Source organism: Vanessa cardui, chromosome 11 (genome assembly GCF_905220365.1).
Source record: "Vanessa cardui chromosome 11, ilVanCard2.1, whole genome shotgun sequence".
NCBI lineage: Eukaryota > Metazoa > Arthropoda > Insecta > Lepidoptera > Nymphalidae > Vanessa > Vanessa cardui.
Window position 1 is genome coordinate 7,781,479 of NC_061133.1, and position 22,038 is coordinate 7,803,516.

Below are 22,038 nucleotides of genomic sequence, written 5' to 3' on the forward strand. Positions count from 1 at the left end.
CACCTAATACCTACTGCAAAATTATCACAGCTAGGCAAATTAACGTTACCGACAATTAGGTGTTGGAAAAAAGTTGATTAGGTACTGGATGATAGTTAATAGAACATAGTAATTTCTAGGTCCGATTATCGAATGTCTGTAATTTGGGATATTACAGCTGATCATTGATCTATTTGATATTTTTCTTCATTTATTAATTACTTATTTATACTTTAAAATATTATACAATGAAGATATCATCTATAAAAATTTCGAAGATATCTTTTAATATCATAAGGATATCTGGTATAATTAAAAAATGCTCGTTCGATTACGTTATTATAAGCTCAAAGTTGGAATTTGTTTGTATTTTTAATCATTTTGAAGCCACAAACAAATGAACAAAATTTACCTCTATACAATATAACTATGATACATAGTACCTATTTACACAGCTAAGGAAACCTCAAACACTAAAACTTGTGCAAACAAACGCTGTAAGATTTCATATAAAAATCTATTGTAATTTAATAACAACTTTGAAATTTAATAATATAGAAACGGTGTTGTAACTGATTATGAAGTATTAAATTTAATATTTCTCAAATTAAATGTGCAGAATTTATTAAGACAAAATCAAAAATGAAATTTAATAAATTTTTCATTTGTATATGTATGTATGTAAGGTACAAGGTAACACATAAAATGTTTGGCATATCATAATCAGTCAGATATTTGAAATATTTCTATAAACCTACTAAGATTTTTTTCATTTGATAATTGATTACCTTATTATCAAGGCAATGTAATGTCAAAACACTCAAACATAATAAGTTGTTTGTAATTCATTTTAGATGTTCAACCTACCTACCGATAATATATTCGTTGTCATTAGGGCCTACATATACCTTATTTGATTATATAGCTGAAACATCTTTGCACGCATGTATACACACGCATGTCACGGTAGCGTAAGCGATCCCGTGGCGCCCGCCGAAAGACGGAGAGGGTACCGCTGGTTTTTTAGTGGGTAAACCCGGAGGACCTAGGCGCACTAGGCGTTCAGGAAACCGGGGAGTCCCACACACACCCCCACTTTTCATCACGTGGGGGAAGCGCGTAAAGCGTTTTTCCAGCGAAAACAAAAAATGTATACACACGCATCAGCTAAGTGGGCAATGATAGGTACCTATTGTTTTACAAATTGCTCTCTAGTCAAGATTACTGATGATTAATGGGCACAATTCTTCTACATTAATTAGTAGATATGTTATTTGAACAAATCAGTGCAGTTATCTTTTATTATGGGTCTATTATATTTATATACTTACTTAAAATTTGAAACTGCACGTGTATCTCCTATACATTTTTTGATGTTAGAAATCAAAATATTTAAGTGATAATGCAAATGCATTTATGTCATTATAATTAGCTTCCTATCCAACTTGTTAGGAAGGATTTATTATGTAGAAGTAAATAATACAACTTTATACCTACTTTATTAGCAAAAAAAACAGGTGCTTTAATTTTTTCAAAACATAGTGTAGATACAACGAACTACATACTCTTAATGTATCAACATCGTCCTTGTAACATACATGAAAAAATATATTGGATTTTGATCTACTAATACAGTGTCTGAGAACTCCCTGTTAAGACCAGACTGGGACTTGGTCTATAACGAAAATTGAGGGATATGCAGATAGCCAAGACAAAAATGATAGGAAAAACTAAAGACTTAAGTCCATTACGATCAACTCGGCATAAATTCTGAAGTCTAGAAGTTTCATTTACTTATTTCTATCACAATGTTTATCACGACATACTAGTATTTTGAATCAATAGTTTTTATTAATTTTCATTACACGTATCATATGCGTGAAACACGATGGATTTATCATCTTCTTTATGATATTAAAAAAAAGTACTATTTAAAAAAAAAAACCCACGCAAAAACTGGTTCCACGAAGTTATTGTACAAGGAAAAAAAATGTGTTAAAAATAGCGCTGTTGTGGATTGTCGGACAATTTGGTGCGGGTGAAATTCATTAAAACTATTTCTCGGAACATTACTCGTGCAAAAGGTATTAGAAGCTGCCTCTGCATCTACATTGATAGAATGCACTGCGTTGAATACGGTGAAATAGTACGCAATACTGACGCATCAGCAAAATTGAATTATTTCAAGTCAGAGCATGCACCATCGACAACCTTGATCCCCCGATCTCCCAAAAAGGTACTCCAGTTGCATATTTCCTAAGAAAGCCCATAGGAACGAAACTTCGAAAGGATCGCTTTCAAATACGCCTTCTCTGTGTCGAAACTAGCTGCTAATGTCTCCTCTTTGGAGCCAACTGCTTCCGCCCATCTATGAGTCAGCCGTCAGGAAAACTATAAAGTTATCGGCAGAGTATATAATAATGATAAGTTAAACTTAAAGCAATAAAAGCGGTTTTATAAATAAGAAATATAGGAAATAAAGATAAAAAACTCGTTTTTACGAAGTGTTTATATGAAATGTAGTAATTCTATTCTTTTTGAATATGTAATACTCTTGTCTTTGTCTTGTTGTGACATGTCGTGACAACAATCCATAATGCTTGTTATTAATAAAAAAAACTCTTTATACTTTTGAGAATAAATGGGTGTAATTAAATTGAAAATATGGATCCTCAAAGAAAAACAGCTGCTGGACCAATGGCGCCGTCCAGTTTGAAAACAGCTCGAAAAAGTTTTGCAGTTTGCAATACCTACATAAAAAACGTCAGTCCTCAGAAAGAAATTGTAACAGTTCACACTAGCACCCCTAACGTTGAACATCGCTCATTTCATAGCGAACAAAACCAAATTTATCAAGGCGAAGTCAATGTGCTTTCAATAATGTATGATGACGTGAATTATAAAATCTACAAATTTGTTTTTATAGGCTTTTATTGCTCTGTTGCTATAAAAATATAAATATTTTGTTTTAGTAATACTAACAAGGATATTATGTGCTGTAAATACACTGAAGATGTCAAAGAAGTCGCAGCAGGGTTTATTGATGGAACAATAAGATTATTTGATTGCAATACTGGAAATTGTACACATACACTAATAGATGACGAGTGTCGTGTTTATCCTGGTCCTGTAACGGCTATTAAACACAGGCCAATTAGCAAGGCTCATCCTGTTACAAATATGCTTTTATCATCTTGTAAGTAACATTGAGTAGTATGCAATATCATTTATTAAAAAATATTTCATGAAAAAAAATTACTAAATTTGTCGTAGATGTCAATGGGTGCATAAAATGTTGGAAATACAAATACGAACAATGTTTATATACGATAAGGGAAAAACGGCAAACTTTAGGCTTGTGTTACCATCCACGTTACACCAAATTTGTTACATTCGGAGATGATGCTAAGCTTAATATGTATGACGAAGAAGCACAAACACAAGAAAGATCTTTTTATTCGAGGTAGCTTATAATAATAATAAATTACATATAATACATATGTATTAAATATACATATATATTTTATTTTACATATAATACATATGTATTAAATTCTTAATAAATTTTAGTCAGCGAAAAAACATTGTAGACGGCCATACATCCAGAATTTTTGCTTGTGTCTTTAACCCTAAATCACATCACGAATTAATATCTGGTGGTTGGGATGATACTATATTTTGTTGGGATGACAGGCAACCCTATGCTACACGATTTTTTTCTGGTATACATATGTGCGGCGAAGGATTGGACTTTGATAAACCTGGAAAGCAGGTAAATTTAGTATTTTAGTAGAAAAAAACCCCGATTATTTTTCTTATTTTATTACTATCTCTTAAATGATTGCGAAACGATGCATCAGCCAACTTTTATTAAAAATTGCATCGCATCATATATTGACAAAATTGAATACTAAAGAGCTCAGTGAGAATAGAATGAAAATGTCTAACATGTTGATGTCCACCTAACCAACTTCGGATAAGGTATTCTAAAAAAGATGCGAGTTTATGCACTAATACAATTGCAGAGTTCCTTGGCCTTAATCCGGTATAATGACAATCAAACGAGACAAGTGGCAGACATATTTATCGGGTGTAGGATCGATAGCTTTACGTACTTTTCCAAGATGTATGAACACTGCCAACTTACATACTACGGAATGTTACTGAGTCTTTTGATAAAAATCTAAAACACTGTAATTTACTGCAAAAAATGCGGTTTGAAAATATCAATTTCAATTTATGCGCGAAAACTATATTTCGTATGACGTCACTGCTGTCTGTCACTGCCCCATTGATCGGACTTGTCCTCGCTGGATTTCATACTTATGCATTTTTTCTCGATCTTTGAGATACTTTTTTATAAAACTTTAAAACGGACTATCGATACTCTGAGAAAAAGCTTTGTTGACGTATGTTTTGTGCTAATTTGTTCATCTACTTCAATAAAATTTTCAAATAAATGGTTTTTGACTGGACCTTCTGACACAAAACTGAGATAAAAGTGGTTTCAAGCTGAAAAGAAGAACCTGGTGTCTGCTTTGACAAATCCAACTTCCATTTTAATTCGAAAAACGCAATTTTCGTTTCAATTTTAAATTTTTTACAACTATAACCTCAAATAAGTAGTCATAACAGGAGTGACGTCATTGAACGCAATATTAGTGTTTTGAAATTCGTTCCGTTTCACGTTACTCTAATTTGTAATTTTTCTTAAATACAAAACAGTGGCCCATCTTTTATACGTTTTTAACATTTTAATATCAAAATTTTCATAAATATTATATTATCTTTGGAGATATCTATTACACTGTACTAAATTGTATTATTCTCACTATTAAGTTTATAAGTCTTAATTAAATTTACTCACTGTAAGACTGTGAAGTGACTGTGAATTTTAATGTCAGATTTATTCGGTGTAAACAATGAGATTTAGAAATACACTATTATGCTACTTTTAAATGATTTGATATACAATTACCAGTTTTGTTATTTTTCAGATTTTGACATGTTCTTGGCAAGATAAAGATAGTATTCAAATTTGGGACTATGGATCTTGCAAGCTCATAGAAACGATTGTACCCGATATTTACCAGTCGAAATTATATTGTGGCAAAATGGTACCACAAACTAATTTAGTCGTTTGTGGAGGTTCAGATCCTAATATTTTGCGAGTCGTAGACATCAATATGAAAGTTGTAAGTAGAACCTTATTATAGTTAAATTTAAATGTTTAGTCATACAAACCTAATATTGATAATACGTTTTTACTGCCATGGAATCAAACTTTATTGCTTCCTTCATATTTTAATTTACCACACACCACTACAATGGGTTGATACTAGAAAGAAATAGTCTTCGTAGTAAAGTGGCTAACGTACAAAATAATACATATGTTAATATAAAGACTTTCAGTGTTAGGACGATTGAAGCCAAAAAATTGCAACGCCGAATCAGTTTATCAGTTTTTTTGAGTATCACCTATTAACATTGTTAGTTAATATAACACGTTATGCCAAATTTTGTTTGTTTTTTTAAAAGACCAAAGACGCACACCTTTTTCCCTAAGAGAAAATGTATTAGTATAATGGAAGAGACATGGTAGGCATACGCCGGCGCCGTTCAACCAGTAATTGACTTTTTGACAGTAATTTAGTTTTAGAACGTTACTGTTGCCGATTGCGTAAAAGCTAATATTAAAATGTTTGGTTTCGAAAATTGTGAATTATCTAAGCTAGGTAAACTAAATTTAAATATATCCGTTTTTATTAAAAACAAAAATGATCATGAGTCGCAAATATAGTAACATTCAACGGCATTTATTGATATTTACTGCAAATGAATAAATTAAAAATAATCGTTTTACATTTTGGTGCATCATTAAAAAAAACTTTTACATCTACATAAATATTAATAAAATAAATAATCTTAATAACCATATTTTGGAAAAAGAACGATAAAAAGCAGATGGATACTTACTTATTTTTTCGATATTATTTGCCAAAATAACCTGAAAAATGATATATAGAAATCAACAACAAAACAAATATATTATTTTAATCAGACAAGATATTGATTCAATGGAAAAATATATATTATCCTTATCATTTAAGAGTCAATAATCGAATCGATAATCAATATGTTACGAATCTGTTTCATCTGTCAAAAAGTGAATAACTGTTTGGACAGGGTTAGTCTATAGAATATTTTACAAAAGTAACAGCGTTTCATCTTTTCATTTGACAAACAAGTTTTGGCAAATTATGAATACCCCATAAACCGAACTTTTCTAATTGAAACCTTTCTTGCTTTCCTTTATTGAGAAACATTTTGTGACCCTGCTATGGTTTAATGAAACAATTTCAACACATTATGGCTACAAGCTCAAAAATCGGATTAATAATAGGTTTTGCCACGTGGGTTACATAACTATCTAATTTTTATTTTTTTATACAGACAGAGTGTTCAATACGCAATAATCCAGGAAACGTGTATGGTTTTGACTTCGGAACAGTGAGAAGAAAACCAACCAAAATCCCTGACACTTATAAAAAAATAAGTGAAATACAGAATACGCCACGAATTGTTTTTGTAACTGGAAAAAGATTGCAAACGGTAGATTTTGGTTAAATAGTCTTGAAATGTATATTGTGTTTATTTTATTTAATGGCATAAAGGCAACAAAAACAAAATAAAAATATTTTTAAAAGTTGTATATCCGTTGTATCGAATTTATTTTCTTTTTTAACATTCTCTACTCACAAACAGCCGTTTAATACAATTTTACGTGATAGACAAATACACTGTGATCTCATTTTGTAAATAGTATATAAAACTCTAGAAAGATAAAATATCCAGTTTGGCAAGAATTCATAATAAATAAAACGTAATAACTACTACATAGTATTATACACAGGATTCGAACATCTATTATTCGACCGGTTCAAGTTGAGCCTCGTCAAAGGATGGGTTTTCCCATGTTGTAATTGTTTTTTATTTTGAGCTTTCGACATCACAGTTGAAACCACCACATTTGAATAGTCGAGAGGCGCCAGAGCAACTACGGTAGGAGCGATTGGCGGACGCTCACCGCTCGCCAGCGCCGCCGCTCCGACCGCACAGAACGAATTGCGCGTCCGGGCCCGCCCATCTCCTTCCGAAGTCAATTTGCATTTCTTCGAAACACACTCGTGCGAAGCTTTGACCCGCCCTCCTGCTTCGCCCCCTGATTCGGATCGGGTTCGACCCGGCTGGTCGTAAAGATCAACTAGTACTTTCACCGAAAGATCCTCGGCGGGCTGAACGGCCTGCGCGGGGGGCGATGTGGAAGGGCGTACGCGTGATGTGGATCGGCGTGGTTGCTCCAGTTCAGAACGTGCCTCGAACTCCTTCTTGAGATTGCTCACGAGGCCGACCGGAGGCGGGGCAGTGGGGGGTGCGGCGCGCGGCAAGTCCCCGTGTGACGCGGCAGCGAGGCGTCGACGGCGCGGGCCCACTCGCAGCCACGTGTCGGCGGGCGCGGAGGCCGACAGGCGACCTCCCCACGTGGAGGCGCCGCGGTCCCGCGCACTCTCCATGCGCGCGGCCGCGTTGCACAGCTCGAGCATGGCACAGGTTTCGTTGAACTTACGCTCGTTCGCCGCGATGTCGGGCGGCGGGCGAGGCCGCTCGGCCTGCTCGCGGATGACGCCGAGGTCGGGCGCGGCGGGCGCGGGGTCGTCGCGCGGCCCGGCCGGCGGGCGCGCCGCTCGCGTGTCGTACGAGCCCCACGACGAGTGCCGCGACAGGTCGGGCACCACGGCGCTATCGAACGAACTCCACGAGCTCTGTCTGCTCGGTGGCGGCGCGTCGTCGTCGCCGCCCTTTCTTTCCTCTGAGTCTATATTACGCTCTAACGAATTGTACACATCACTTGGTTTAATTTTCACGTCCATTATACCACTATCACTCTTAACTATATTATCACTATCGATAGCGTTCCTGTACTCGCTTCGCGACCACGTCGACTCCCCGGGATCCCAAGTGTGAATTTTTTCCACTTCTAACTCGGTTTGAGGGTATTTTTGAACTAAATATCGCTGCGTTGAATCCTGAAGCTTATTACTAATATCCGTCGCTATACCAACAGAAACTTCCGACGCTCGAATAAAAGAGATGTCGCACGAGTTTCCAAAATTTAATCTCTGATGCCTCTTCGGGAACTCTCTCCGCTCAATGGACGCAGCGCTCTCAATCTCGTTCACGATGTGTTTGACGGAGGGGGCTCCTTCTTCCTTCAGCCGCATGATCTGATTGGGAGACACACTGTAGCTGCCGCTGGCGCACGGCATGAGCATGTGGCGCGTCTCCGAGGCCAAGTTTTCCAGCGAGACGGAGGTGGGCGGCAGCAGCTCGGACGCCAGCTTGGTGTCGGGCGACCAGGAGCGCGGCCGGCCCGTGTACGAGCCCGTCAGCGCTAGTACCAATGGCGTGGGATCCATTATTTTATTTTCCATTTTTGAAGCCGATTTCGGAGCTTTTAAGTTAGTCTCTGACTTCGACCTCTGTAACTTTTCTTTATTTTTCATGGCGTCCAGTATACCTTGATAAGTTTCGAGTTGATTAAGAAAATTCGTGTTCGGCTTAATACAGCTTCTTTTCGCTTTAACGTGCTTAAGAGCTTTGTCAAAGTTCCAATTAAACGCTTTCATGGCGTAAGCGATAACGACGGAGGCAGATCTACTGATTCCCATTTTACAATGAACGAGAACCTTCGAGCCCTCATTTCTTGCTTTATTTATGTACTTAAAAGTGTTATCCCAATGTTTTAGTAGATCAGTCTTTTCGTCGTCATAAACTCTAATATTCAGATAATCAAACATACCTGGAAAAAAATTATCTATTTCTCTTGTCACGTTGAGTATATGCCTGACCCTGGAAACAAAAAAACAATTCAGTAATTATCTCTGTGTAAACATATATAAATAGTAAAGTTTATATGATATATAATTTATACCCGTTTCTTTGTAATTCCTCTAGATTACTCGCGTTCCATTCGGATCCAAGATAGACGTGATCAAATATTTCAGTAGGGGCATCCATCTGGCCTAAAATAGTAAGCATTTCTTGATCAATGAATGACTTAAATTCGGCTAAATCCATGTCAAGCTCGTCTTCGAGGCGGCCGCGGATGGCTTTGCTCGTCACTTCATCGAGGTCTACGCTCATCATTATTTCCTTTAGCGTACACCTGATCACGCGTTCAGTTTCGTCTCTCTCACGTGGCCTGTTAAAAATATAAACATATTTAATTTCATACGTATGAAACACATAACATTTGCAAAAAAGGAATGTTTTATCCATTATTGGTTGTATTTTGGTCAAAAATGGTAATTGCTATGATCTCATAAGATTAAAAGCAGTTTACAAAGTTGATAACTGAAGCAATTCGATCCAAAAGGGTCCAAAATTGAGGATTTAATGATTAACGAAACAGCTATAAACATTTGTTGAAGTATTAGATAACATCGTTTCGCGAATAACATATTCGAAAGATCTTAGTGTATCAAAAGAGAGTGCAAGGTGGATTGAAAATTTGCTGGAGCAGTATAGATGACATCGCCTATCGTCGTATTGTAAATTATAGAAACGATTGTTACTCGTGTGCAACATATCAGTGATATGCCTAATAAACAGGACTGAGGCTCAATGAGGTCTGAGTACTGAGAGACCAATCTCATCGTCATCATCGGACATGATCCCTTAACATATCCCGTCTAGAACAACCTTTATACTACTAAGAAATTGGTAACCGATTTGCACAATATCTCGGGAAGTCCGTGAAATAGAAGCTTTGCGGAAAATTAAGGATATCTCAAAGGTCTTTGCTATATCTAGGCTGACTGCAATGACTTCCCATTCTACTCTCAATGACGGCCACTCATTTAGGATTTCAGTTTAACGCAAAAGGAAATCGGCTGCAGGAGTCAAGCAGTTTCTTTTACGAAATAGGCCAGCAATCCGTCTAAAAAGCGAAAAAGGTAGCCCAACGACGGCCAGATTGTTTCCCAATGAAAAAGTGCCTAGTCTCCTGCAAATTCTGCGAATGTACTTAAAAGCCTTGCTCTGGTCGTATGGGAGGAGAAACTATGTTAGATGCAGGGCCACCAAAAAGCTTCAAATATGCGAGCTAGATAGAAGAAGATTCTCTACCACCTACATGCTTGTTTCCCTCGCCTTTTACGGGATGCTACCCAAGCGGTGGGAAGAGTTACATTCTTGCCTTTCCACGAGAAAAAATATTAATATATATTTAGAACAAAAATGTATTCACGAGATCATAAATAACAATAATTATTTCACTTCACCTATTGCACGCAGCTAATGCGTTTAATTAGCGTATTTGCCAACATCCGATTCCATTCGAGGTCAAGAAATGAGGTCTAGGTACAACTTTATGCGCTGAATATTACAATAAACTTTTTTATTGTAATTTTTAATTATGTTTCGTTTTCAATAACGTTTATATTCTTTGAGGTAGTGATTAGCTTACCAATATTTTCTGTCATATATACCTATTCGATGAATTATGGCTAACGTGGGTTATCATGAGGGTAGTTAACTATACTGAAGTAAAAATGAAACAAGGATGTTCTCTATTATATATCCGATATTTTTGGAGGAAGATCTACTTATCCTTCAGGACACAAGAGCATAAACCGCCGATTTAAAAATGGTAGTTTGAAGAAGTCGTGACTCTAACTTACCATTCTTTGTTAATATTTCAAAAAGATTAGCTATTATTCTCTATTTGTATTTCGTAATGAATCTCGGATCGGATAACGAGCGAGGGTGACATGATCGTCGGCGCACATCCTTCAGGACACAAGACCGACAACCGCCGATTTAAAAATGGTAGCTTGAAGAAGTCATGACTCTAACTTACCATTATTTGTTAATATTTCAAAAAGATTAGCTATTATTCTCTATTTGTATTTCGTAATGAATCTCGGATCGGATAACGAGCGAGGGGTGACATGATCGTCGGCGCACATCCTTCAGGACACAAGACCGACAACCGCCGATTTAAAAATGGTAGCTTGAAGAAGTCATGACTCTAACTTACCATTCATTATTAATATTTCAAAAAAATTTGCTATTATTCTCTTTGTATTTCATAAAGTGGGTCTCGGGTCGGATAAAGAGCGGGGGTTGACATGATCGTCGGCGCACCAAATCGGATAAATTACTTGAGCCTGAGCGAATCCGGCGAGGGCGGGCGGCGGGACTCGATGCAGTCCATTGCGTGCCACTCGTTGAGGCAGGAGCGGTCCGAGTCCACGCGGCGCTCGTAGTGCGCGCACCACGCGTGCGACGCGCCGCCCGCGAAGTGGTTGAGCTCGCGCGCGTGCGCACTGGCGCGGTGCAGCGTCTGCAGCGCCGACCTGCAAGCCGCACGACCCGAGAGCCATTATTATCGTCATTCATTCACCAAAACCTAGATAAACCTGATAATCTATGAGTGCTTTAGAGTCGATATGGCCCAGTGGTAAGAACGCGCGCATCTTAATCGATGATTGCGGTTTAAAGCACCGCTGATTTATGTGCTTAATTTGTCTTTATAATTCATCTCGTGCTCAGCGGCGAAGGAAAACATCGTGAGGAAACCTGCATGTGACAAATTTCATAGAAATTCTGCCACATGTGTATTCCACCAACCCGCATTGGAACAGCGTGGTGGAATATGTTCCAAAACCTTCTCCTCAATGGGAGAGGAGGCCTTTAGCCCAGCTGTGGGAATTTACAGGCTGTTGTTTGTTTTTTTTTTGTGGTGCTATATCAGCGTTATACTTCGCCGTAAGCTTTTATTAATTCCGGTACAATTTTAAGTACATACATTACTAGTAATAATATAAAACAAGCTCAATATACGTCTAATTTAATTAAATGATAATAGGAAATACATACCACATGGCTTGCACAGATACGGGTTTGAATATATGTTGTTGATTGCAAACGCATACGCTAAACCCTCTGTGGACAATGTATCTTTAATTAGTTATTGACTTCATTGTTCCTGACGGCGAAATGTCATTAATGAACCAGAGGAATTCTTATAACTAACATTATTTAGTGTAACTTAGAAGCAGAATGGTCTGATTTTTATATATAAAGAAAAAGTTTCAGTAGTCGTTGTAATAAATAACCTATTTAGAACTCAATGAATTTGTTCCAACTAAATAATATATAGCTAAATCGAGATCTAGCTTTTTGTTAATTTACTGAACTTTGTATATATTAATTAAACATACTTATTCGCTTGCAATAAGGGTAAGTATTAAAAACATTTTCCTAAAAAGTTACGAAACACGTTAAATCGTCTCCTTATACGTAGATGACTTCTACGTCAACGCTGAATTAACATTTTATTCAAGGGCATTGCAATCACTTTTACGATTCTCTCCGATTTACGATAATATGGTAATTTCTGTTATACCTTAAAATACTACTTATGCGCCCTGATTTTAGGATTACTATATTGAGAAGTTTGCAAATGGGCATGTGACTGAGATTCCTACAACCCTCAGGAAAAACTCCTAATCAGAAAGGGGCATTACAAACAATTTGCTTACCCATCTCCGTCCAGTTTAATGGAAGTGTCTGCAAGGACTCGCAGAACAAGCCCAACCGTTGTTCGCTCATTGCAGTCTATCCCCAGTAAAGCGGCTTCGTCACCGCGACATACTACTACCAAGTATCGCGTACGACCCGGGTGACCGCTCTCTAGTTTCACCGCCTGTTTGAATAAATATTTTAAATTGATTACAAAGCTAAAACAAAACACTAAATATAGTGCATTACGTAACAACATTTTGAATTAAATTCATCTGATGCAAAATGATAATAGGCCAATAACTAAATAAAATCTGTGGCAGTTGTACGTTATTTTAGATTCCTAATAGGCTATTTGACAATGCGAAAAATAAATTGTGAATTATTGTAATCAGTGTATATTATGAATTTGAAAATGGTTATTTACTAACGAAACTTGAAAATAATACTTAATTTATTCAAAAATCAATAAATAAAAGTGCATTTTTTCAAACGTTTGTCACGTGACACAAAACGCTTCTGATTGGCCGGGCTTATGATGAAGTCACTTTCTTGTAAACCTTGCTTTTCTGCTATATATACCACAGATTATAATACAGCAAAGTGACGTCACCGACCCCATTGCAGCGCCATATTGTCCATGTAGCGTTTTCGCGCGTTATTTAAATATGGAATTGTAAATATGATATTTTTCGGCAAATATGTACTAAAAGTAAAAAAATCAACTTTTACTGGGTTCCTTAACCTCTTCTAAATAATATAAAATGGATTTAAAAAACCAGTCGAATAGCCTATTGTTTAATGATATTCTCACAATATAAATTACCATTTTGAGCGTCTCCTCCGGGCGCACCAAATAAAACATGGACTGTAGGTGGTGATGAATGTCCGGCTGGGGATGAGCTCGCGCAGGTGACCGCCGCTGGTCGGCGCACCCGTGCTCCGCGCCACCCAACACCAACGCGGCACCTTTATTTGCGAAGTAGCATTCATTGAGACTACAACAAAAGATATTCCTAATTAACAAGAAGGCTACCGAGGGCTAGGGCCTTTCGAATGTGTATAGTGTACATGTGTAATGTCGTGAAAGAGATTTTAGTGCATTTGTACTAACTAGAAGGAATATGTGGACTCAAGTATTAAGTTAAGCTAGTTAATCTAGTCATATTTTTTAACATCACCTTTTAATTTATTATTTGAAAATGTTTTGTTGGCGATAAAATAAATGTAAATATACGTGATTGATAATATTGTACATTTTACTACGAATCCGTATCGTATAATATATAATACAACGCATTACAGTTACTATCCTTTTCAATATATTTGCACACGTACCGACAATATCATAGCCGCGTCTAAAAGGATGTCCATTCGAGTGACTCTGGACAAGTGTCAACAATAGCACAATGGCGAATGACACGTCGGGAGAGGGCTGTTTATTTTTGGTTTTAAATGGAATTGAGAATAAGAATTGCTCAATGTGTAACGAAACAAAAAATTATGTTACAGTATCATGCCTGTCACGCTATTATCGCAAATGAGAATACCTGATAAAAATGTTAACAATAGCGCCAATGAAAACCTAAGGATGTATGAAATCGCATGTTCGTGAAATTATTGTTTAGCCGTCGATAACGACAATCTCACTTTTAAATAAAAGAACGAATATATATTTTTATGACGAAGTCATTATAAATAGAGCAATAATTTTATCATCATCATCATTAAAATAAATTGTTAATAATTGTAGTATTTTCGAAGAAATAGAATAATAGACTTTGTCGATGATCAAAAGTTTTCATTATTTATCTTTATTCATTATTTATATCATTATTTAGAAGTATTTCAGGTACCTTGCCATTGCAAAAGTTATATGGCTATTACTCTGGATCACACCGACTCTAAATATTATTAGTATGTATTGTAAAAATATTAATAACTTATATTTTTAATTTTATTCTTTAGTTTATATGTATATACATTGTTATTGGTAATTCGACGTATTTCCGTTAAAACACAATACCCAATTTTGATCACCTAATTCGGATCTTATAAACTTATTTCTTTGAAGTCGACTAGAAAGCACAACAAATAGATAGACACACTACACAATCGCAAATTATATTTTGAAGTGGCAAAATTTCAGTAAAACAATTCTTGTTCATATGGTTCGGTTTAAGAATTTAATATTGAACTTACGTCTAGTTCGAAACCAGTATTGCAAAAGCCGTTATAATTAAAAGATACCTTGATTAACAAAAGCAAAAATAGAAAATTTAATAAAACATATTCGCACGACACAGAGATCATTCCAGTGGTCGGTCTCATCAATTGTCTCATTACAATTAAGTCAACTTATTGTTACTAGTCGTAACAAGTTGTCCTTCGATTGAGCCGCGCGAGGTATAAGTTATTGGACTGTAATTTTTTTTTTAAATAATGCTGCCGCGAAATGTATGAATGACGCCATTTTTAGTAAAGTTGCGGCAATCCGTCTTGGCGCGGCGTTTACCTTCCTTTCACCGGTGTGCAGCGCAGGCACATGACGAAGTTCGCTCGGTACCGGCTGCGAGGAGACGCGCTGGCTGGCCCTTGAGTCGTTGGGTTTGTCTCATTACGACATATCGATTATTACTACTAACTACCCATATTCTAAGAGTTACCTCAATAAATAATAACAACGAAAAGTAATTTTTAGTATTATACCTTTTTGGAAACAGTTTAATACATTAATACTTATTTACTGAAGCGTAGTTTAAAGATTAAACGAATCCAAGTACAAAAATGAATGTACTTATAATTTATATTACCTTTTAACAGTTATCATGACTATTTGAAGGTCAAATCATGCAACAGAAAGTAATTTTAGCTACGAAGTCTGTTCTGACGGACTAGAATCCCTTTTACATTTTCGACAGGTACTCTAACTCATTTTGTAATGCTGGAAACAATCAATAATTTTATGTGCTTATCGAGTTGCAGCAATTTACGTTGTCACTTCCATTACCGAAGCAAGGGCGGTTGATCTCAAGGTTCGTTAAAAATAGAGCGGCGGCGCGTTGCCAAAGCTGCGTTGCCCGCTTATAGTTGCGCGTATATTAAATCGCCGCATCTGCAGCCCGTTTCTTCATAACGCTTTACCCAATTTAGGGCAGCGCGCGTCTCAGCCATGTGGCGTGACGTCGAAGCGCGTCAAAACAATACAACTAGCGACTTGAATAAATGTAGTCTAAGTGAATTCATATCACTCGGAAGTTTAGCATGGACAATGTTGCTGTGTTTCTTATATAATACCAAAAGCCTAAAATTCTTAATATACCTACGTATTTTTATAAACACATTGTATTTAAAACTCCTTATATATAATTTCAAACTTGTTTCATAAATATCCAATTACTCGAAGTAACAATTCAAAGGTTATTTTATTTAATTTATTGCTAAGCAGTGGAAAGACAATAATTTATTGCTTGTAGAGTACCTAATCTCGGCTAGATTTCTAGTCCTGAAATCAAGATATTCGATATATTGATCGAAATTAGAAAGCTCTTGATAAATTTCAAACCATTTAAAACGCTTTTGAAATCTAAAAACTTGTACATGTTAAAGTACTCGACCCATTTATTATTTTTACTAAACGGCTATTGCTTAACAATTTTGATATTTTTAATGTATGAATTTTAGGTGTTTTTATTTCATTTAGGTATAATCCAATTCGCTTTTATATTATAACTTTTTGAAATACTTCAATAATTTTAATACGGGATGTTAAAACCAAAATGTATCTAAATATATTATATTAGCAACATCTCTCTCGATAGAAAACAATTAAAAATCCGAGTTGGCGTTACTTTCTCCGTAAAACATTTGCAATGGAATATAAGAATTATAAGTAAATCAAAAGTTAAGAAAATCTAGCATCACCTAATCTTTTTTAACGGTTAATAGTTTATTTTTTATGACATACCAAATAAATTCCGATATATTCTATGCTTTGTCAACCAATGAAATATACATTCTTATTATGAATTCTTAAAATACGTACAAGCTACATTATCTAAAAGGCAAAATCAATTGCGATGTTCGCAGACTTGATTGAAATTTCTGACAATCGCGACAATTTAAATAATTCTCATTCAATAGTCACGTGTGTCATTATTTTATGGTATCGTGTAATAAGTATGTAAGGATGTTATACTTAAAAAACCATGATTATTAAAATTAATCTAATAATATAGTAAGTTTCTAAAACATTTGACTATTAAACGTAATTAAGGTAGTTAAGATAAGGAACAAAACATAAGGGACGTCTTTCTCGGAAGAGCATTATCGTTGAGTAGGAATCTCGTATATTAGTCACACATTAACAGTTAATCGCAGTTTGTTTACATGTGAAAACATTGTACCTTATATGAAATTTCATTCGATTTAAAAACAACTATATATGCCAGACATGAGTCTTCCTCCTACTAATAAAATAAAATGCTAATTTGCATTAACATAAACTAATTACGATTAGCAAATGTACGGTAGCCGTTAAGAACAATATCCTTCGAAATCCTTCTCTACAATAATTATTTCCAATTAATCAAACAAAGTGTGACACAATTAAGTCATATCGATATAATTGTTTGTGTATGTATTCCTTATGTTCTAAATTAAATAAATAAACTGGTATGATTAATTTTAAAATAAAAACATTATTTACATGCTATATATATTGACAAAGATTAATTCTTAATGACATATAAATTGAACTAAATTTAAACATGTAAGTGTATGTGTTGACAAAGTCCTTTAACTTTTAACAGCAAAATCATAATTTTTATATTACCTATACGCAACCATGTCAGAGACAATGAAAACTAAACAGCACAATGTCAAGTCACTGAATATGGCACTGCACAAAAACTATGGGTCTGCGATCGCAATTTTCCAAACGGATGCGGTTTGTGAAACGGCACACGGACCGCTGAGCGCACCTCGGTGCATCATCCGGCGCGTCCCGAGTTACAATACAGCACGCACTAGGCGCAAGCAGTTAGCCGTAGCCCACGGAGCCAACCCGTCGAGTAACGTCACAGCTTCCCTCTGAACCGAGCGCGAACTACCGCGTAAATATAGAAACTCGACACAGAACAGGAACACGAGGCGTTCAAGAACACGCTTTGCCTTTGCTCTACACGCGAACTCTATTATTGCGTTTAGACTAATAGTTGTTCCATGGTTTTAATATTAAAATAATAAATCAAGTATTATTTTAGAAAATCTAAGACTTCATTTTTTCAAATAAATCTATTTTAAGCATTAATGATAAGATTCATTAATCAGAGCGAACGCTTACGTAATTTAAGTGGTTTATTGACGAAGTCCATCATTTTATGCCAGATTTGACAATTTTTCAGGCATTTTTATTTATACACACAAATACACGATATCACAAAATAAACAAGTTAAAACTTTGTCATATATTTTTTGATAATTCTGTATAATTTAACTGCTAAGTAACTAATACCAGTAAATCAATAACACACACAAATTGTGAAGTTACCAGTTTATTTGTTTTATAAATGGCCAATCAAGCAAAAATCATTAAATCTAAATCATTTACCATGTTCAGTGATACATCAAAGTGAATTCTTCCACCTTCTCTGACCTCTGACCTAACTTCTCGCCTTTTCGATTAGTTGTTTTTGGTTACATTTCACTACTTTATACCATTACAACTATGTCCAGATTTAAAACCAACAAAAAAAGGTAAGTAAATTTGTTCCAATTTGTATAAAATTATAGGTTTTAAGCATTATTGCCTTTACCTTGCAGTACCTTACTACCGAAGGTAGTAAATAATAATATGAATAAGCCATTTAAGAAGTTGTTCCCCTTAATAATGAAAACAACGTTTTTATGTTCACATTTTACGATATTACATTTCTCCTATTTGTTCTTTCAAACGCAATACTAGATAAAATAACGGACTTCTTTTAAATTGTATTATTACGGTTCCTACGGTTATCCTTTTCACAAAACTTTTGCAGGATGACTATCAAGAGAATCCGAAGTTTATGTTAATTTAGAAACATTATCATGATATGACAAAGATGTCTTCCTGACCGATTTCGGGAACGACGGCCACGCTCAAGAGACACTAGTAGCCTGTGATGTACACACATGAGTAGCGGCTTTACGTGTTTTCCAAGTTACGCGAGTGTAAACACTGCCAATTTCCAGACTTCGGCCTGGTCTTTAGGAAATTATTGGGAATTTCTAGACGGAAATCCCCAACAACATTTTAATGGTCGGGATTTGTAGTATAATAAGCTAGGTGAACGAACAACGAAGTAGTCAAATATAGACTTGACAATGTGTCAGACTCGCCTGCACTATCGATGTATCAGTATTAGAGCACAAGAGTTTCATTTTAATCATTTTAATGGCTTGTTAAATAAATAATTTTCTTAGACGAGTTTATGCTTGTTTCACGTCGAAATTACAACGATCGCGTCCGGATCGTTCAAATAATAAAGTAATTATGTTTGTAATCAATACACATGTACAATATTTAAAGAAAAAAATGATTTGAATTCGATTCAATTCTTGGTTTAATGCCTTTTAGCTGTGCCGACAGGACAAAGATTATTTCACCAATATCATCTAAGAAATATTATATTATAACTTTTCGAAGTATATAAATAACCATGGCAGATAATGGAGCTTGAAATTCTTTACATTTTGAGTATAGCGTTTTTCTACTGTAGTCTTTTTCTTTTTTAGGGTTTGAGTTAGAAATTTTTGATATAATTAAGGGCTGTTACAATTATTTGCGAGATTCTTTCTTCATCTTTCAAATAACTCTTACTTATTAGAATTAACAAGATGGTTAAGTAAGTACAAAGCAGGTATTTATAAGAATTTAACATAGCTGTGAACCAAGATGGGGACTCCATGTAAGAGTATAAAAAATACAGCATTTTCAAAATAATATTGTTACCAGTTTTTATTGCTTTTTGGCCTATTAGTTTGAGTCATGCAACACTAAATTTATTGTTGCAACTAATTGCTAAAAATTTACATAGTTACTTCCTTGAAATGAAGGAACAGATTGGCCTAGAGCAGTTTTAAGATAATAATTATTATATGTATTTTAATTATGAGGATAGACATTTAATTGAAGACAGATATACTAAATAAAGTCTAAATGAACCAAAAATATAGACTAAATAAAGTCTTTAAGTCTATAATTTTCCGATTAATTTCATAAATGTTTTAACTTTTATGTTGATAATTTGCAATATAATTAGTTGAGTAATATATTTTTTTTTAAATTCTAACTGGCTTAATACTGTAGTTACATATCATTATTTTAAATAACAGGAACCACTAAGTAGCCATTCAATACTTTCACAGACTCAGGTTTTTTATTTTCCTACTGTTAATTTGCCAATAAAATTAAACTTTTTAAATAACTCAAAATCTTAATTTGTTTACTTTGATAATAATTGGCCACTGACTAGTATAGTGACAATATTTTAATAGATTGGTAGTTAACATCCATAAAGAAATATTTGAAATATAACTTGTGTACGTTTATAAGTTTATTTCTTTTAAAGATTTAAAAATTTTGAAACATATGTTTGCCAAATAAGGAGTTTTTATAAATAGTCTGATGGATGTATCATATGTCAAGTGTACAAAATTATTTATAAATAAATCTCTAAAATTGTTGATGGTGCTTATATTATATATGGTGCTTATAATGGTGCTTATAATATATCTTATATTATAGCTCCATAGAAATAACGATTATGTTTGTATCCTATATAATTCTGACCAGGATCTTCATAAAATTTGTCTTCAATGGCAAGATAGACTGGTCATAATGCTGATTAAAAATATATTATTATTAATATATTATAGTTACATAAATTATATTTTTACCTACCTCTTGCTGGCACGATTTCCGACATCCTCTTCACTAACATCAGTTGACTTCTCTTCTTCATCCTGTTGTCAAGAATAATTGATCGCTTATTTTATTGATTATTTATTTTTATTAATGAGTGATACTTATCTTTATAAGTAAATTTAACAATAAACCATTGCCATTTTCAAGTTTTTTCGCATATTAGTTACATCCTTCTAATGAATGGTTTATGTATATCTATGTCTTGGCCGTGTACCTTAAATTACCCCGATAATTGACAAATCATGAAAAGCCAAGAGGATATATGACACACACTTTTTACAATAAAATCCCATAAATATAAAATTTAAGGTGAGAAGTTTAAAATAATTGATACAGAATAATACATTTTTGAAAATATGTTGAAATTGTAAACAAAAATAAACTTTACCGATTCAGGTACAGTTTTTAAAGACTATGAATTATTTTGTTAGGCTTTGTTGGCATATAGAGGAATTCAATGCCAAAATACATTTTAATTTTAATGTTTGTCATGTTCAATAATCTATACTTATTATCATTCAGGCCACAATTCTAAAAATTTAAGTAGTATATTACTTTTTTTTAATAAAATAAAGTACCATTACAACTACTACTAACCCATATATGAAAGTTTTATAAAGAATGTTTTCAATGCCAATGTGTTTCAGCTAAAAATGTAGTTTAGATCTTCTTTTATAAAGTAAAAGGGCAATAATAAGTATATTAAAAATATACACAGAAATCAAGAACAAATACTGTACAAATATCTAGCACAATAAAAATCAAAATGTTACTGCTCCTGTTTTAACAACTATCATATAAAAAAAATTACTACAATAATGAATAACAAAATTCAAGTTAAAACAATAATTTTGTATTTTTTATCATTAATTCCTCGTGTGTGTATTATCTCAATCCCGTCTCCTGTTGCTAGTTCATGTGCCAAATTATTGACCTAACTTTTACATCCGTTGTTGTTACTCACCGTTTTCTTTGGTGTTTGCACACTCGGAGTACGTCGAATAGTTACAAGTGCCATACCACATTAGTCCTAACCAATCATTATCGGAGTAATACACAATCACAAACATAAAGTGAATTAATATAGACTTATCATAATACTAATCTACAGATGAATCACTAAATTTTGGATAAACGTACATAAGTCACTGTAAACTTTAATTATACTCATGACACCAAAGTATTGTTTAAACTTATAAAATGTTATTTGGATTTTTTATTCTTTATCTACGAACACGGAACAACGAAAATACTCACTTGCATTTGCAATGCAATGCAATGGGATAGACACATTTTTTTTAATAAAATACAGATAAACAAATAAAACCCAAAGGATCAATACAGACTATAAACTCTATTCAATACATTTGTTAACCCAATAAGAATACATCTGAAAACAATTTTTTCGTTTTAGAATTTTTTACAAACTATAAACAAACATTTTAGTACTTTTGCTTTTCGAAAGAAGGCTTGAGAGGAAAGTGATAGACAGTATAAGCACGTTT

The 22,038-nt window shown here is 34.4% G+C and overlaps 2 protein-coding genes across 2 annotated transcripts; one reads left to right on the top strand and one right to left on the bottom strand.

The window, feature by feature from the left end:
- Positions 1–2,577: 2,577 nt before the first annotated feature.
- Positions 2,578–6,682, top strand: LOC124533459 (uncharacterized WD repeat-containing protein alr3466-like). The gene is made up of 6 exons (XM_047108743.1): positions 2,578–2,861; positions 2,952–3,175; positions 3,253–3,442; positions 3,550–3,751; positions 4,977–5,174; positions 6,433–6,682. Exons 1-6 carry the CDS (start codon positions 2,644–2,646, stop codon positions 6,604–6,606), a joined length of 1,206 nt encoding a protein of 401 aa, XP_046964699.1. The 5' UTR covers positions 2,578–2,643; the 3' UTR covers positions 6,607–6,682.
- An 11-nt stretch (positions 6,683–6,693) lies between these two features.
- On the bottom strand, positions 6,694–21,843 carry LOC124533458 (protein phosphatase Slingshot). Its single transcript, XM_047108742.1, is given in 9 exon segments — positions 6,694–6,970; positions 6,972–8,889; positions 8,972–9,241; positions 11,205–11,399; positions 11,923–11,988; positions 12,588–12,751; positions 13,394–13,565; positions 20,510–20,571; positions 21,498–21,843. Coding segments are annotated over 9 exon segments (2,937 nt in total). The 5' UTR covers positions 21,552–21,843; the 3' UTR covers positions 6,694–6,934.
- Positions 21,844–22,038: the final 195 nt, after the last annotated feature.

Excerpts from the sequence above, each read along its gene's own strand:
- LOC124533459 (XM_047108743.1), top strand. The coding sequence starts at position 2,644 with ATGGATCCTCAAAGAAAAACAGCTGCTGGACCAATGGCGCCGTCCAGT. Across the intron at positions 2,862-2,951 it reads GTCAATGTGCTTTCAATAAT|TAATACTAACAAGGATATTA; the intron begins GTATGATGACGT and ends ATTTTGTTTTAG. Across the intron at positions 3,443-3,549 it reads GAAAGATCTTTTTATTCGAG|TCAGCGAAAAAACATTGTAG; the intron begins GTAGCTTATAAT and ends AATAAATTTTAG.